This window comes from Molothrus ater, chromosome Z (assembly GCF_012460135.2).
Source record: "Molothrus ater isolate BHLD 08-10-18 breed brown headed cowbird chromosome Z, BPBGC_Mater_1.1, whole genome shotgun sequence".
In the NCBI taxonomy this organism is placed as follows: domain Eukaryota; kingdom Metazoa; phylum Chordata; class Aves; order Passeriformes; family Icteridae; genus Molothrus; species Molothrus ater.
Window position 1 is genome coordinate 34,775,130 of NC_050511.2, and position 19,571 is coordinate 34,794,700.

Below are 19,571 nucleotides of genomic sequence, written 5' to 3' on the forward strand. Positions count from 1 at the left end.
TAAACAAACAATTCTGCTTTCAGACTTCATGATACAGGAACAACAAATCAGAAACAGTTTTACTGATGGCCACTGTATTTACAGACTATTAATAATAGTCACTTTAATAATCCCCTGTTGGTAATGTTTTGGACAAAACATTTTTAAGAGAAACCTTCTTCCTGGAGTATTTAGCTCCATGAAAGACTCAATCAGATGGTCCCTTCATATTCCAGAGATATAGATGTTCTAATTTGTCTGAGACTGTCTGAGACCCCCTGAACTCCTGAAAGATAATTGCAATGGCTATTGGAAATGTTGCTCAAGCCACCTCCAGACCTACTGGTTCTGTTCACACCTCAAATTACAAAATTTCCAATTTTCACTTAGCCTATTAATTAATTAATTAATTTATCTGAACTGAGGAAATTATATTCTGTCTTTTCTGGTTTTGATCTGAGAACCCTATAAAAATGTACACATAACCACCACAGAGCTATACAAACTATATGAAATCTTATATACCTTGAGACTTTTAGTGCGCTAATAAATATCTACAAGCCTTCAATAAACATTGTTCTCTATTTTGCTGTTTCTAAGTACTTAATTAGATGTGCAAAGATAACGAACTCACTTTTTTATAGAATTTCATTTTACAGATATACTGTTATGTCTCTAGTTCTTCCATAACTGCAAGTGGTTACCGTTGTTTTATGAAGCTGGAATTCATTTTTCTGATTATTGCACTGAGACACTGAGATTTGATATGTTGAAAGAAGCTATCTCTAACAAATATTCAAATGCAGCATATCCTGGAAATCTAAAAAAAATCCCACTTTATTTAAACAAATAAGTTGACTTTAAACTTAAGAAAAAGTTCTAAACTGTGCCATTTGATAAAACGGCCAATTTCTCCAAATTTGCTGGCATAATTCAGAGCTACAATGTGACCCACAAGACATAAAAGATCATAAATCCATTTAACAGAGAGATGATTCCTTAATTTTTTATCTCACCATAAATCCTCTTGGAGTTTTCTGAAAAACTGAAAAGGTCTAACATCTAATAATTTAATTTATAACATGCTGTCCTTTGTCACATCACATCAGACTGACAAAATATTTACTTAATTTACAGTACTATTAATGTAATTAGTACATTATGTCCTCTGGTTCAAATTTTGTCTTAATTTTCAGCTATGAATCTAGACAGACTCTCTATTTTATTAAGGGCAGAATTCGGAACAGTTAGCTATCTCTCCTTTGTGTTTGTTAGAAATATTCCATGACTGTACATCAACTGAAATTTTTGCAGGATGTGTTAAAATATACCATCCTTACTGACTCTTCCTGTTTTGTATTTACATACCAAAATCAAGTTATCTACAATCTAGAAACACACTTAAAAGAGATGTCATTGGGTCTGAGTATCACCTGTTAGAGAAATCATAGCTAAAATACAGGTGGACAGCCAGGTGTGCTTATCTTCAGGACTGAAGCTCACAACTCCTCAGGTATTTGTCATGGGAGTGCAATGTCATGGGTGTGTCATTTAGAAGTCATCCTGCACCTCTCTGGATAACAGGGAGTCTGAACTCTTGTCTTATTTTCTATGTATGTCCACTTATACAAGAGTTACATTCCTCAGAACTTTTAAATCTAAACTCGTTCAAGAGCATGAAAATAGAAACAGTTTCCAGCACTACCTCATATATATCCAGTAAGAGACAATAACAAAGACTCTCAACTAAGTGTAACCTCATCTGATTTATAATCCAAATGTATTTCTCTTGAATAAGGTAAACAAGGAAACAAACAGATTTACAACTGACCATCCATCAGGCATTACATTTTCAAATAAAAATCAAGTCTTTATTTCCTAATGAGGAAGGTCATATAACCACCAACACCTCCTTCACCCCCCACCCCAAATAGAAAATAGTACTTTTTAAAGATTTCTATTTACTCATTAAAATTATATTAATGAAAAGCTGTATTAACTAAAAAGGATGACATAAATGATTAAACACTACACTTTTCTCTGTAAAAATGTACTACAGGAAATGAGACTTCAGGCAATATGCAATGGACTAATTAGAAAAAGAAAGTAGGCCACCTTACAAAAATCATAGTTTAATCAGGCCATGAAAGCAATGAAAAGGAAATAGCAGAACACTGTAAATTGTCAAGTCAGATATTTTAATTTCAGTATGAGCCATATAGACCAAAGAATGATTAGATTCCATTCTAGTATTGCACTGATGGCATACATATTAAGAAAGTAGAACATTCACACACACTCCCTCCACTTTGGTGCTAAAATTTCAATACTGCTCCACAATTTAAAGCTAAGCGTAAAAAGTATCTCTTGGCTGGTTACCAAAGTCTTCAAGTTAAACCACTGTCTTCCCTACTGAGCTTATCACACCTCAGTGAAGAACAAAAATAGCTTTGTGGGTTGAATTTCCTAATTCAAGGTGTCAACAAACATTTAAAGCCATATTTCTGCCACACACACATTCAGATAAACTATGCTTTGCTTTGTGTGGAATAAATAAACTCATTCTTCCATTAATTCTGGGACTGCAATGTTTAGAGATGCAGAGGAGAGAAAAAGAAGGGAAGAAGGCAGTGTCCTGGCATACCACGAAAATCTAGACAGACAGGTGATAAGTTTGCTGAAAGCCAAAACTTGAGCTGCCCAGATTGGTGCTCAGCTCTAAGACTGTCTATATCCTTTCCAGAGTTAAAGTAACACAGGCCCAAGTGTGCTGGAAAGCCTTCTAGGCTATATATGTGTAATTTGAAAACAAAAACTGGTTTGAATTAAAGACATGAATATATTTTAAACTACAAGTCAAAAAGGTTCAGAAGTTTTCCTCTGTTGTTAAAAACATAAATAGTTCAGTAGTGAGGTGTAAAACCCTCGTCTGCAAGAAAGTTTTGACTTCCATGAAGCTTATTTTGGATAGTTAGAATAGTGTTTGAAAAGTATCATAACTAATTTTACTTTATGCAATTTCCAATGAATTCTGCTTTGCTTTGTATAATTAAAATGCTTGGTATTTGTGTGTTGACTTTGTGGCTACAAAAAGAATAATGCAAACAGAAGAAGATATAACCAGACACTTCCAGTTTGACTTGAAACAAACCAAGTCTGACAGATTTCTCTTTTTTAACTACATGTGTCTAGCTTCCAAATTATAGGAGATGAAGCTGGTGCAGACTACATCATAATTTCTGGAAATTCAGCTTTGAATGACACAGATAATTATACACTTAATGTAAAAACAGTTTTGTTTTATGAAAACACTACCAATGTAAAAATTTCCAGAGCTCCAAGGCATTTAAAACAAATAATCCTAAAGAAAGCTCAATATACAAAATGCGATTGTCCAGGGACACCTGTTTTATTTTATGTCAACCACTGTTTTAAACATTGCAACTTGTATCCAGCCATGAAGAAGATATTGTCTCCTTTTTTCATCTAACTTTTTAAAATATGTGCTGAAAGATTTTCACAGAACAGTGCTAATTACTAAAATTCATAAAAGTTCAATGAGTAACTTTCAAAAGCCCTCAGGATAGAAAAAATACCTTCAACATAAAAAATCATCCTTAGTCTTCATTCAAAACTGCATTCAAAATAACGGATAGCATGCTTTGAACCATCAGCACACCCATTTGCTTACTTCTCTTGGTTTTTTGAAACAAAAACACAATATACACCTTAGGCTTTAAGTCAAAGGAACGGAGTTTGCTACCCTGGGGCTGTTCCTTAGGAATTGATAAATTTTGTCTTCATTTACACCACCTATTATTGTGCCTCTGCTCATAATAGTAACTGAACAAACATTTCTCTGTGTTCAACTGTATTCCTCTTCAACACAAAATAGGGACTTCTTTGAATCCTTCATGGAGCAGATCCACTTAGCCCTACTTGAAGATTGAACCCTTCCTCCCCTTTGATACCTGAAGTGCTTCTCCTTTGGGTGCCATTTGTGCATGATTGCTTCTAGATGCATTTAGAAAACACCTCGGACTGGACTAGTAAAACTATTTTTTTTTTGAACTCATGGGTTTTGCTGACAGTTGCTTACCTCATTATCTGACTCCACAAGCACTTGATCATATTCACTAAGAGCTACTAGGAACATGATAGATGTGACATTTTCAAAGCAATGTATCCATTTTCTTCTTTCTGATCGTTGGCCTCCTACATCCACCATTCTGCAAAATTAACAACCACATCAACTCCATGAACACCTTAACAGATAAACACCCAACCATAAACACAGCAAAATACAAGAATTTAGTTTAAAACACAGTTTGGTTTGGTCTTCTTAGTGGCTTTTTTTCCAGTGATATTTAATGGAATCTGTTACAAGCATGTTAATCATGTTTGCTTTAAGTCTGATGGGTGTTCTGTATTTGAACTATTGTGACCCTCAAACCCCTCAGAATTAAGAGGTATAAAGGTCTCATGAGCAAAGATTTGGCAATGTATGCCCCATGTATTCAGCACCAAACACAAAAGAGATGGTGGACCACCTTTTTCTCCCCCCCATAACAGAATCAAAATCCACAACTGCCCCATTTTAAGCAGACAAATAGAAAACAATACTTATCTACTAAAGCCTTTGACAGCCAAAATCAAAACTCATGTTTGCTTGCAGTGTGATCCCATTTCATCCCACGTCTCAGTGTAAACACAGGTGTCTAACTTGTAATTATAATTCCTTAGTTAATTTTAAACAACTGTACTTGCACTAAAGTAGGGTGGTATCTCTCTAAAAATCAACTAACAAATGGTAACCTTTTATTCCATGATTTACATGAATGACAAGACACACGGTTGGATTTTCAGATTATTACGCATAGTGAAACTTTGATATATATTACTGAAAAGATTAATTGCAGATTTTTTATCAGAAAAAACTACTCCCAAAAATAACAAACCTAATTGGCTTTGATCCCTTTGACATCTTTAACATGAGCTCCTGAATACACGTGGACAATTACATGAAAATAAACTCACCAAGCTCCAATTTTAAAACCAGAATAATTGCTTTCTATGTAGTTTAAATGAATATCCTTACTTGACATTGCTAATGTAAAAGGAAACAAAAGAAGCAAAGCAAGTGGGTGCTAAAACTTTTTTCCTACCTGAAAATGACACTTTGTAAGTCGAATGGATATTCAATGATCCCTGTTGTTGGGACTCGAACTCTGAGCACATCCTGCTGGGTTGGCAGATAGGTGGAATCTGCTATGCGGTCCAAGTCATTAAGATAGCTATAAACAGGGAGAAACAACAGGAATGCTAGACAGTGACACGATCATCCCACTGAGGAAAAGAGAAAGGAAAACTTGGGAAGGAAGTGGGGTGTGGGGTAAGGAGAAGTGCAACAAGGGAAAAAAAAGCATTATTGGCAGAAAAGAGGGGATAAAATATTAAAAGGTACTCCATCACCACTTACAAGCTAATTCTACAAGAAAGTTAGCAAAATTATTATGTTTTTTTGTTAATCTCATATAACTTTGCTTGGCTTTCACATGTAAATTCACCAAAGTTGTCAATTACATCATTCTAGGAAATTCAGAGGCATAGTATTGTACAAAGTGTGAAAAACATAAAATTGCTTTGAATCTGTAACATATTTCTTGATATTCGATCTGTATGAATATCAACTCCATAAGATTGAATGAACCTTCCAAAAAACAATGGACTGCTATAGAATAGATAGTGGTCTATAGGAGTCTGGTGTAACTGACTGGTAATAGATCATTACCAGTTATAAAATGACAGGAAGATAAAGAGCACTGTTTCGAGACTAAATTAAAAATTGAAAAGACCAACCACTGACAATTAAAACACTCCCCAGATCTTGTTACCAGAAGGCAGCACAAACTAATTAGTGGGATCTCTGGCACCTGAACTCCTGCATTCACACTGAAACTTCTGATTAGGTTGGTAAGTCTGCAGTACTTGAAACACACTCCAGCTGGCTAACAAATAACCCAAAATTGTACAAAATTGCTTGTAAATGTTCAGTAACTATAACACAGACCTATTCCACTTATTGGTTAAAGATGAGTTTCAACCATAAAGCACTAATGTACTGAATGTTTTAATTAGCTGTCATGAAAAACATCCTCCAAAAAAGGAAGGTACCCATGTGTGTGTCCAGGAACTAGACATCTAATGAAGTCAGTGCACCATGAAGCTTATGCCCTCCCCATGGTGGACATGTGGCAGAAGGACTGCTGCAGGAAACCAAGTTCTTTGACATTTGGCTAGTTCACAGCAGAACAGTAACCCTACAGTTAGTCACTAAGAAGATAAACTAATGTAGGGATCCCCTCATTCATTCTAGGCGATGAGAGCAATGGTTTTGTAATTTGTTAAATGATGATGAAGTGTCACCAACTTCTGAACATGTTCTTTTCCTTGTAGTAACTAGTGAAGACACTATTTTTAAACCCACACAAGAAATAATCCAACTTCTTCTAGAGGTTCTGGATTGCTTTTTAATAAAATAGTGAGAAGTTATCCTGAACAATGACAGAAACAAACAAGTTTAATTTCTACCTTACAGTAAAAATACAGAAGAATTTGTTAGCTTTGGGAAGAGCCAAATTATTATTGGCTCAATTATAAAATTATCAAATTTCCTTCATTATGTTTCATTAATGCAGTATCAATTCAATAGTCAATACCAATGTGAGAAAGATGTATTGAACACTATCTCAGTTAATCCAGAAGGTACTAGTCTGAAAATATTTTCTGAGAATGCTAATTGGCTTCTGGCAATGAGAAAAGGGCTTGAGAGTCTGAGCACTGGATCTGCCATCAGGGTTTTTTAACACAAAAAGCAGCAGGAACAAGCTCACCACCAATTTGTTGGCAAAAAAGGAAAAAAAAAAAAAGTGAATGAAATCCAAAACTATTACCATAAGAAAGTGACAGACTCTGAATTAGATTCTTATTCCCTCCCACCCACAGAATAATTAGTTTCATTTTGTGATGAAATATTGAAGGGAGATAAAGAAGCATTGCCAGTCATTACATGCTACAGTGGTATTCATAAGAACAAGAGAATTTTAACTGAATAAATTGGCAGGTGGCCCATTTACACAATTGTCTTGTTGTATTCCTTTGGCAAGCAGTCTCCAAGGTGAGCCTGGTTACTGCATCTTTGCACAGTGGACAAGTTACTATCTGGTAATGCACATCTGGCTCATTTTAGAAAGGTAAATTGTTACATCTCATTTGTGTTTCTAGAAATCAATAAACAAGCAGATGAGTTTTTTTGGGGATTTTTTGTCCTAAGTTTCACAAACACTAACTTATCCTTAAAAATACTTACCTTTTCCTTCTCCTCATTCTTTATGCTCAAGTTCTGCTCACTCAGTAACCAAACACAGGCCATTTCCTCTTTCACCTGTAGCCCCCTACAGAGTCTACACAGTCCACAGAAGAGTCCTTATGCATCCTTATAGAGTCTTACTTAATATCCTGGATTGCTTCACTTAACAGAATAAAGAGTGTTGGGCTCTCTAAGAACTGTCCTGAATTATACATTCAAACCCAGAATCAAGGAATTAGTGTCAAAACCAGTAGGAGTATCTCACAGGAAAAAAAAAATCAAAACATAAGGGTGCACCAAAACCCTAAAAGAAGAAAATCTTTTTTACAATCATAATTAGAATATACAGGCTAACAAAAGCCATTTAGAAAACATCCTGCTTTTTTTGTTGTTTTCCAGTTTTTCTGTTTGATTTTTTAGTAGTTGTTGTTTGTTTGTTCTGGTTTTGTTTGAGTTTTGTCAGGTTTTTTTGGAGTTTCTTTACATTTTGTTTTAACAGACTCTTTTAACTTCTGCTGAAAAATTACTTGTGCTGAAATTCAGATTTAAATTAAGTTTTGCACTGTTGTTCTGAAGCAAAGGAACTGGTATTTTCTGTTACTGACAGTTCTGCAGACAATTACACTTCCTGTTACCCCATGGAGATATGTAACTTGGTGTTCTGCTATCAACTTCAGGGGGAATAAACATGAAAATCTGAAAATCAAACTGAAAGCTCTGCCAGGAGCAGCAACACAAAGTTGCCTTCAAGATATTCTAAATTCACTAAAAATGTGGCATGTCTCTTTTAAAATTTACATAACCTCTAAAATAAACTAAGAATTTTAAAAAAACATCTATTTTCTTTAAGTAAGAACATCTATCATTGGGATTGACAGCAGGGTCTTTCCGTTCCATTTTATTCACTGTTTTATAACATTGTCTGAAGACTTTTGATATGACAGAAATAAAATGTCTCTTTTCAGTCAGGTGCAATCTTCCTAGAATACCAAGGAGAGCAAATCAACACACATAACCTCAATACATTATCATAACTTGTGTATTAATTGCAAAACACTACATCTCTACATCCACAGTACTACACAGAGAAAACCTAAGGCACTTTCTCCTTATGAAGCACAAAAATGGATTTTTGCATTTCATTAGATGGGGTGGGGTGACAGTCTGATTATTCTGAACAACTGGTTGTTGAGCTGAGTCACTATTTCAAAATGCTGAGAGAAATATGTAAGTGAATGCAGCTGACTACATAAAAAGAGAAGACAACTAGACTACAAATAATATTTAAAGACATACCAGCAGCACACGCATTTTCCACATACTACTATTCTAACTGTTCCTGTAACATTGAGATTTTATTATTTGGCTTAACATGGTTTATTTACTGTCACAATAAAGACTTTCACTTTTAAATCTTCTTTGTACCAAAAGAATTGGATATTTGACATTTTTTTTACCTTCATGAAAGCTGGGGCTTAAAGAAAGAAATTCCCTGATCACCAGGGAGGGGCAGCATTGCACACATAAGCTTTAAACATTATACAGCTTATCAAACTAATGATTTATTTGTTTTTTAATTACTTTATGAGGCAGCAACTTTAAATTATCAAAAGTGCTAGCTAATGCCAATTGTCTTCTGCTTTCAACTCTGTTGGCTCCAGACCACCCTAGCTGCTCCTCTGCCCATCCCCAGCTGCCAGTTCTTTAACTTGTGCAATAGCTTGATAACACATCTCTGTCAATGTTATTTGGAACAGTGAAGAAACACTACTGAAATTGTTCTGATTATGGTTTATTTGATGGATATGTCCTAGGATGTCTAAGTCCATAAACTCCAGCAGGAAAGCAGGGTGGATTTACTTTCTTCATTGACTTATCTGCAACCAGAAGAAAACTTGTGAAGCCATAGCTATGTGAACTGCATTGAGTTTTTTAATGCAGATGGATGAGGAGTAAATGAAAATTTGATGGGCTTTTGTATGTATCTGCTTACTAATAAACTGATTCACTGTGGTTCTAAAGCACTTAGCTAATGCAGCCCTAAAGTACTGACAACTATACTGCCCTCCTGAGGAAACAAATCTACATACAAACAAGAAATTTAAACAAATAAGAGAAATGCACAGCGTGTTTTAGGGTAGATGCTCAATTCAAAATGGATTAACACATACTGCAATACACAGTCTTACCAATGCACTTAACTCTCCAATGTATACTTCAACTGACTTTACATGCACTCTTGCAAACAAACCACAAGACTTGATATAGATCTTAAATCTTAATAAAAGGACAGTAGCCGATAATTGCACAGACCAAGTATTTTTTCAGTTTATTGCCTTCAAACTTTTAAGTCATAATAACAATATGGTTGTTGGAAACATTCTGGAAGCCATTCTGAGGTCTAGTTCAACACTGAGTAACCACCAGCATTACCACAGGAAATTCAGTTGTACAGGTAGTAGCAACTGTGCAAGACATTTAGGTCTCAGCTACATGGTACTCAGAGTTCATTTTCACCACCTACTGAGAAATCTTGTTTTGATTAGTCACACTGTAGCTATACGGCCTCTCACCCAAACAGCACCTACTCAGCTAGGCATTATAGAAAGGAGATAAAATGAGAAAATACATTGTTCTGAGTAAATTTACAATACAGACCAAGTTTCTAAAGTTAATTATATCCATAATTAGTTTTAATAAACATGAATTTTAGTGGTGCTGAGGTAATTGTCCAGGGGATTGCTATAGTGACAGGCAGAAGGTGCATTACCGAGGTGATGAGTATGTAATGAGCTGCTGGCAGTGGACCTCCCTTGACGGCAGGACAAGCTGCCAGCATCTAGCAACATGCCCGTGATCTGCACGCTGACCAGAAGCAGAGGAAGACTTTTGTTTCCCAGTCAGCACCAAGAGCTAAGTAATTATTTTTAATGCACTCTACATCACCTATGACAAGGTCCAAGCCTTCAGCCAGCTTCAGGGAAGCTGCCAAGCTATGGACGTGCTAACAATGCTGTTGAAAGAAAGCACATGTCAAAGGTACTGTGGGTCCACATTTCCAGATAAACAGCAGGAATAGGATTATGGGAATACACTGACTCTGTACTTTCCTACATGTATTTCCCATATGGAAATCAGGCAAGGAAGTGAGACTCCTAAGCTTAATAAGCAGACCACAATTGTTTTAACCAGTAAAGTTCTTTAATAAATTCAGTACGACTCCCGCCACCATGAACAGGCAGCTCAATACTGAGCCTTACTTTCCTAGGGCTACACCACCTAATGAAGACAGACCATCAAAACTTACTTGAATTTACTTTCAGAAATCAAGATCTTGGAGCACCTTCAACATGGGGCAGACACTTCAAAGAAACACCCTCCTCTAGCTATGAGCTACTACTTACCAGCATCTTTGAGGTCAGATTTTTCCAAGTAATCAGGTGATAAAGAAGCATTTTCTAAGGAATTTATAGGATGAATTTCTGTAACATTAAACTTTGTTCTAGTTCTATGCTAGTGTATAGCCTAATTGATCACATGCAGGCAGTAAGGCATGGGCAGACAAAGGCAGAAAGGATACAGTCCTCAATCCATCTCTAACATAATTTCCCTATCTGAGGTTAAAAATGAGACTAGTCTGCTCATCAGTACTGTCTAATAACTTTTCCTAAACTCAAGAGGCAAAACTGATGTAGCAAGGTGCTGAATTAACACTCACTGGCACACTATCAAACCCTGGGCTTAGGAGTCTGAGAGACACTTTGAGCACAGAAGTCTCTGGAGAGCAGAATGCATCTGAAACACACTGCTGAGGAAAAAGGATCTGACTGGCACCATATCAGAAACATTATGTCATAAACCCCTAAATAAAACCAAACATTGAGATAGAAGTAATTACTGACACTGATAGAAAGGTCAGTATAAAACCAGTAAAGATGATTTGTTATCATCCAACCAGCCAACACATGTCTATGGGGAGAACGAGAGTACAGGGAACAGTTTGTTGGTTATTTCAGTATAACCACAGTTATAAGAGCAAGCCTTACCAGCAACATTTCACATGCAAATGTTTTCTCATTGCATTCAATGACAAGAGAGATTTTGGTATGATAGTAACCATAAACATTTACATCTTTTCAACCCCAAAGTTCAGAGGTTTAATGCAAAAAAACATTTTTTTCCTTAAGATTAAGATAGTTCATGGGTATGACCCTCTTGAAACGCTCTATTTCATACACAGATAATAGCAGTGCAAGAGAAAATAGAAACCTAACCGAAGTCTATGATAAAGGATAATTTGGCAAGATACTAAATAAGATTTGATATATCTCTGTCCTTTGGAGCCTGCCTGTTTCTGGAGTGGGGTGGAGCTATTCTCCATACTATTGTTGGGGTTTGGTGTGGTGTTGGGGTGGGGTTGGATTTTTTTAGTTTGTTCTGCAAAACTTTGAGCCAGTTGAAGAGGCCACTCTCCTAAAACCCCTAGCACTAATTTGGACCATGTGCTGAAAAACAAAAGCCTTTCTTTTTTTGCTTCTTAGAGAAAACATACAACTGGCTTGACTTTCAACAGCAGATATGCAAAATGCTAAAGCTGCTGTAGCAGGATTTTTCCTGCCTCACAGAGCTGCCAGAATAATTGACACAAGTGTTCTCTATGCTGAGAGGCAGCAGTCCAGTAAATGGAATTGATTTTCAGCATACAAAACTAAATGTAAACAAGTACTGGCTGTGTTCTCAGAACTTCTGTAGAGGTTTGCATTTCTAAAACTCTACACCATTGATGAAAAGTTGAAGTAAATTGCCTGTTTCCAGAACTATCTTATCTTAATCTATGGTTTGAAGTGAGGTAGGAAGACATCGGCACAGCATTTTTTTAATCCATATTCCACCTAAGCCCTACCTAGCTGTCTTCCTCAATTTCCTACCTCACTAAAAGCCAACCTTAGCAAAGGCTAAAAAGATAAGTCACCAAATAAACAAATACTCATGCAAATTTTTCTTTTTATGAACTGTGGTGTAAAAATTATACAGTCATTAAGAACATGTTTGGTGCTGCATCAAAAAAATATCCTGAAATAAATACATACTGTATACTGCTTTACACGGTCCCCCTTTCCTTTTTGAATTTCCCAAGTTGTGTTGTATAACCTGCAGTTTTTGTATGGGAAGCAGTACCTTGGTATGCACATCCCATCTTTCTTCAGACATTGCTTTTATTTTTGGGACTATATCTAAAGCATAAGAAAGGATTATCATAGTTCTGCTGCTTGATATTTGAATTCAAGACTTTCATTTTTATTTGCTGTTTCTACTTTACTCTAAACTGTACGTTAGGCTGTGTAAACTCTAAATAAAGAAAAGCAGAATCTACAATTCTACAACACAAATTGCCCTCAAGTATAGCTTTAGGACCTTCAGGTATATTTTTACAAATGAAAGTAAGCAAGAACTAATAAGCAGTTTATTAAATAATAATGTACTTATGCATCTTTTAAATTACCACTATATGACTATATGGTTTTGTCACTACAATCTAATGACTGCTACACAAATATCCCAGACAGTTGTTCAGAACTTGCTATCAGTTCAACTTCATAGCAGGTCCCAATTTCAGACATTATTACTACTTCTGAAAGACCCGTCATGCTCTAAGACTGCCCTACACCTTTATGAAATAAAAAAATGATTGCTAAAGGCAATGCCAAGAAATGGACTAAACTGCGTTAGTAAAAACTTAAGATTCACGCGCTGATCTTGCCCCCCTGTGTACCCCCAAGCACGTTGTATTTAACAGAGGCTTATTCCACTGAAATTTACCTGTTTCAGAAAAGTAACACAGAAGGAAGACGATAGTTTTAGACGATAGATATAAATGAATTTTTTAGCCAAAATTTTGAAAATACTTCAAACTCAAATGGAATACTGTCATAGAAAAATTACTAGATAACCAAAGCCTTACACCTCCTGCAAGAATTTTTACACAAGGTGTACTTTACTGAGCAGACATCACTAGGTTTCATATCTTTCTTTCTGGTTAAAATCACTGATATGTGGTAAATGACCTCAGATTCACACCCTTGAGCTCTTATATTACACAGTAAAGTATGGGAATCTGCATTTCTATACTAACTGTCCAACTACCTGAGCTCACAGTATTTGCAAAGCAGTGCAGCTGCAGGAACCGGAGCTGTTAAAGGTGACAGCAAATGCAGAAACAAAAGCCTGAAAGATTATACATGCATGAGAATGCAATGGCATGCATGACTAAAGAAGCAGTACATTATATAATAACAAAATGTGCTATAGATATCCACTGGCACAGCTAACACACTAATGGGAAAATTATACTTAATTATCTGAAGTGTTAGAAAACATAGCCATGGAAGGGAAACTAAACAGACATTCTCAGTGCTTGTAGCAACTAGGAAGTCGTTAGTTGGAGGTACACAGCAGCCAAATACTTCAATTTCATGTGGCTAGAAAAAGATGAAATTGAAAATCTGAGCCAAGCAAGGCTCTGGGACACTTTCTAGGTCTTAACTCTTCCTACATTTTGTTAATGAATCGTAAGCCTTTAGTGTCATACTGGAGAAAAATGGTGAAGAATTTTCAAAAATTCCAATTGCAACCCAAATTCTCTAACACAGAAGACTATTGGCTCTCCTTTCCTTAGGCTTTGAAAAGGTATGATACAATCAAACTGTTGAATGGTAACCTTTTTACATTTGGATTAAGGTCTAGGCAGCTGGTACAGTATAATCTGAATTATCTCATCTTATCTCAGACAGCTACTACAAAGGCAATTCTCCATGTTAGTTTATATCTGTCTCACACTGTGAGGCAGCATCTTAAACAGAAGTAATTTGATGGTAATTAAGTGGCTAAGTCACCTGGTAATGCACATGGAAAGCAAATAACCTCTATATACCTCAGGTGCTCTTGACTTTACTACAGAGAAGTCTAAAAGTTGATTTTAAAACAATATGAACATCCAAGCTTTGGAGCATCCAATGGTCAGGAAAGAGAACAGAATGAATTTGTTAAGCCTTCAAGAAGTTCAAATCGACTCCCATGATGCAGGAAATTTTCTTTCTTAGACACTACCCCCACCTCTTCTAGGAAACATACACTGTATGTACTCTTCCAGAGTACAAGCAGTGGGTACAAAAACATCAAAAATGAAGCTAACAATGACAAAAAATGACAAAACAGGTCAAAAGATGGCAGAAAGTGAAAGTAGTATGATATACAGGACATAACAGAAACCTGAAACGTAATTTAGAAACAGTAAAATAACAGGAAAAAGACTATGGGGAATAATTTAGATTGCAAAAGACCTCAAACATCTTTAAGTCCAACACTTATCAATCACCACCTCGTCACTTAGACTATAGCACTAAGTACAACATCCAATTACTTCTTGAACAACTCTAGGATGGTGACTCCACCACTTCCTGAGCAGTCTGTTTCAATGCTTAACAACTCTTTCCAAGACCAAATTATTCTTGATGCTCAGAAAAATGAACCTCAGCTGGTGCAACTTGAGGCTATGTCCTCTAGTCCTATCTCTTGTTACCTGGAAAAGTGTCTGACCCCCTGCTGGTTACCTCCTCCTTTCAAGGCATTTGTAGAGGGTGGTAAGTTCACATCTGAGCCCCCTTTACTCCAGGCTAAAGATCCCCAGGTCCTTCAGCTGCTCCTCACAGGACTTGTGCTACAGACTCTTCACCAGTTCTCTGGACATGCTCCAGTCCCTCAATGTCTGTCCTGCACTAAGGGGGCCAGAACTGGGCACAGGATTTGAGGTCTGGCCTCAGCAGTGCTGACTGCAGAGGGACAAACCCTTCCACAGTCCTTCTGATACAAGAAATAAGATGTGGTCCTGATGACCACACTATTTACGATTCAAGCCAGGATGCCATTGGCCTTCTCAGCCAGAAGATGGCTCATCTTATCTGCTGTCAAGCAGCACCCTGAGGTCATCTTCTGCTGGGCAGCATTCCAGCTACTCTGCCCCTGCCTGTATCACTGCCTTAGCCTGCTGTGACCCAAGGGCAGCACTCAGCACTTAACCTTGTTGAAGACTGATGGCAGAAAAGAGCAATATAGGCAGCAGACTGAAAATACTATTACTACTACTACTGCTACTACTACTACAAAAACCAGTGGAAAACTACTGAGAAGATGAGAGGCATGTGAAAGGGATGAATGAAGAACACATTTGACATTGACACATACATTTACCAGATATAGGCACATATGCCAACATGAGAGCGGGTGGACAACAAACCATTCTGGTTTATACATCAAGTCAGAAGACAATAAGCACCAAGTGCTTTTTTATGTCTTACTGCCTTGTGAATCCCAGTAGTAGCTTTAAAGCAATTTGTTTCCTTGCTTTGTGACATTTATAATGCTAATAAATTTGTTTGGGTGTTTTACTGGTAAACACACATACTGTATTTTTGAAAAACCATTTCTTTTGTGTCTGCTGATTTTTTATAGTGGACCTCCATACCCGGAAAAAATTCTACTTGCAAGCATAAATATACATAGAGGCTTTTCTAAATACTCATATACAGTGATTAACAAGTCTAATTTAAAAGATTTTGCAGAAATCCATAGTATGAACTATAATAAAGTCACCAAATCTGCAAAAACTTATGGTAGACTGCTAAACATGCTGAGCTTAAGAAATAACCAATCAACTAGTACATGTACCTTTTGCAAGACAATGTACTAGGAGCTTTTTTTTAATAGCTACTTAATGATTATTCCCTACTGTTTTTAATGCTACTCAAGAGATCCACTATGATGCCAATTTATTAAAAGTAGATCAAAACTATGGTATTCAGCACAATCTGATCTGAAGTAGCATCAGATCATTATTTCCTACTTAGGAGAGTAATTCTATTTCTAGCCTCTAAGGTAGAGCACACAAAATACATACAGTTATTTCAACTTTAAAACCAGTATCTCATCTGTTGTGGAAACAAAGTTAGGACCTACATATAAAAGAAATTCAAAATATGAGATGCTTCACCTTCTAGTTAACCCTGCCACTCCTTTCAGTACAGAAACAACCTGAAAATATATTGTTAGTAACGTGTCTCTAAAATTTTCTTATCACTGTTTATGCATCCTGAATTTTTTCTCTTTATGCAATATTATATTTGTTTCCTTACCACCTAAAACCAAAACACAATATGGTATGTTTGGGGACAGTGAGAATCTGAACAATACAAGAGAGATGCCATTGTGCTTTGCACCACTCTACACCAAAATGTATGTGCAAAATTGATGGGTTGGGAAGGTAACCAGGACAGAAAACTGCACAGGACAACAGAAACCCTATGCACAGGGCAAAGGGAAGTCATGGTGTGGTGATAACATTGCAACGGATATGAGGAGACTTACGTCACGCATCCATCGTCTTCAGCTGCCTAAATTCTATCAGCAAGATCCTAGTAAGTTCATCTTGACTAATTCCCTTATTAAGTGCAGTACTAGATAGGGATGCTTAGACTACTGTGCAGATAAATGTCATTCCACACCTGTCATGTCTAATGTCCTGCTACAATGAGCTTAATGGAAGTTTCATTGTGCTTTCCTAAGTGAGAGGCTTCCATTCACATACACATGCCAAATGGAGACTGGAATTATGTCACTGGAATAATTTTTTTTCATAGCTAATACAGAAATCAATGTAGAACCTGTGGCAGTTTTTGCCATGGCTTTAACAACAAACCATGCTGTGTTCTGTAGCACAGGTCAACATCAAAAGGGCATCATCTGTTTCTTTGACAGCAGATGAGACATTTCACCTGAACTGTATGCCACATCACTAAAAAATAACTAAGATTCATGAAGTAAACCTTCTGGCAGATTCCAGTGACAAATTTCACATGTTTTTTTAATCAGATCCCAGTCCCAACAAAGGGGTAATATTTCAGATATTTTTTAGTCACATATGCAATTTTATTATTGTTGCTCTAGAACAAACAATTTAACTTGAAGTGCTTTCCTGATTTCTTTCTGGCAGCCATGTTCTTTAAAGTTTAGAATTTGTTTCCATAATAGAAAGACAGTTCAGTATAAAACAAATCTCTTTGTTTAGTACTGTTTACCTCACCACTAAGACTGCAAATGCCAGAGAAGAAAACCAGAAAATCTGGAAAATAGAAGTTGTTGGATATTTCAATTTTTATGAATTGTATGGAGGTCTACTTTGGCTGCACTCCCCAGTATTCACAACTGTCACACTACATGAAATTATTTTTGCTTATCTTGCATTTGTGATTATATGTTGGAAGAGAGTAAGTTGAACAGGCTTAACAAAAATCACCCCCCAATTTAATAATCCCTAGTTTGAATGTTAATTTAAGACTTTGTATGATCACAGACTATCATTTTGTAAAATAAGCACAGATATAATCCTAAAATAGATGTATACCACTCCTTAATTCAATTTATATTCAGCTATGCTTGTGCTGCATATACATATGAACATGTACACAGACATATAGTACAACAAGCTAAAAAGCAAAAATTACTTTGTTAGAAACAGAAAATTATATATAGATGTTCATTGCTACCATGTACTTACTATTTAGTTGAATCTGATAATTGATACTCCCGTCGTCTATCGTAACACTCCTGAATTCCAGGATCATTCCATAAGCTTCTTATTGCATCTACATATGGGTTCTCAAAACTTGACACCTTCTCTACATCAACTTCTCGAACTAATAGTGCATGAACCTAATTCAAAACAAACAAAACAGTAAAAATGTACCTCATTTTCTATGTTGCAGTCAGCTCATATACAATGAACAAGATTTATAATTCTTCGCATTGGTTATATCATCAACACGTATTTAAATTTGAAAAATCAAATATCATGAAGATGATTGTGAAGATGCAAAAAGGAGGTAACTTTTAAGCTAACATCACAGGGAGTGAAGTTGCTCTCGGGAAAATTGCATCTTAGACTTCTTTCTTTTGGGACACCAGCAATTATTACCATAACATTGAAACAAAGGAAAAAATAAAAATAACAGAGAAAACAGAAGGATTCTGTAAGTACCACCAAATTCAAACTGGTCATTAAGATCTGGCTACTGATAGTGCAACTCAGTTGTTTCACAACCAAAATCTAGATGCTGTAGGTGACTGTTCAGTTCAATATACTTTTGACAACAGCAGACATTTTCCATGGCCTTCTGGGAATATAAGAATTTCCCCTTTATTTACCAGAAATCTTGTAAACACTTAATCAATTATTTTTGGAAAATCATGTCTTATACATTTAGGATCTTCTTCATGGGTTTCTACAAGTATTTAAAGCAAGATTCCAGAATACGGAAACTGGAATTTTGTAATCATGACATCTCCACTTGAGAAGATCTCAGTCTTCTACTTATTATCTTTATTATCATCTCTTATTTTTATAGTAATGGGAAAGTAATGGAAAATAATTTCCATTTTCCCAATGCAAAATAATTTCCAAGCTACTGGGAGATACCTGATCCTACAGATTCTACTTCAAAAGAGCTGAGAAAGTTCTAGTAACTCAGCACTATTACTAAGAAATGTGTTCATATTTTCTCTGTTCTTTGGTTTGTAGGACTACATTAATGGTGGTTAGACTGGTTAGACCAGTGAGTTGGCATTTCACTACTGTGAAGCACTTTTTTCCTTTGGCTACTTGTGTGCATTTAAATTAAACTGGATTTTACCAAAATGCTATATATATTTTCCTGAACTACCACAGTGGTTATGACAACAATAGCAGTTAGCTGAATAAACTGAGTAAATAAAAATGTTTAATGCCAAAAATGTATTTCACTTTTCCAGCTATAGGAGGAACTAATTCAGTCATCTTTCTTTGGTTTGTCTTTTTTTTAAATCAGTGTAAGTCTTCAGAATATCCAGTGTAAAACTCCCGGTTGCAGAAGTTCAGGCCATTACCTCAGGTGCTGTCACTGTCACCACAGAGAAGAGCTCAGAGCCTGCCCCTCCTCTTCCCCTCGTGAGGAAATTGTAACTAAGTGAGGTCTCCCCTCAGTCTCCTGTTCTCCAGGCTGAGCAGACCAAGCAACTACAGGCACTCCTCACACGGCTCCCCTCAGGGCCCTTCACCATCCTCATGGCCCTCCTTTGGACACTCCCTAACAGTTTAGTATTTGTGTATTCCGGCACTCAAAACCACACATTAGAC

At 36.3% G+C, this 19,571-nt stretch overlaps 1 protein-coding gene across 1 annotated transcript in view; it reads right to left on the reverse strand.

The window, feature by feature from the left end:
- LOC118699004 (guanine nucleotide-binding protein G(q) subunit alpha-like) overlaps positions 1-19,571 on the reverse strand; it is a 117,078-nt gene that overhangs the window by 21,367 nt on the left and 76,140 nt on the right. The window contains exons 3-5 of the mRNA XM_036402576.2: positions 17,958-18,112; positions 5,145-5,273; positions 4,079-4,208 (exon numbers count right to left, since the gene is read on the reverse strand). Of these exons, the coding sequence (XP_036258469.1) occupies positions 4,079-4,208; positions 5,145-5,273; positions 17,958-18,112 (414 nt within the window). The remainder of the gene's footprint in view (positions 1-4,078; positions 4,209-5,144; positions 5,274-17,957; positions 18,113-19,571) is intronic.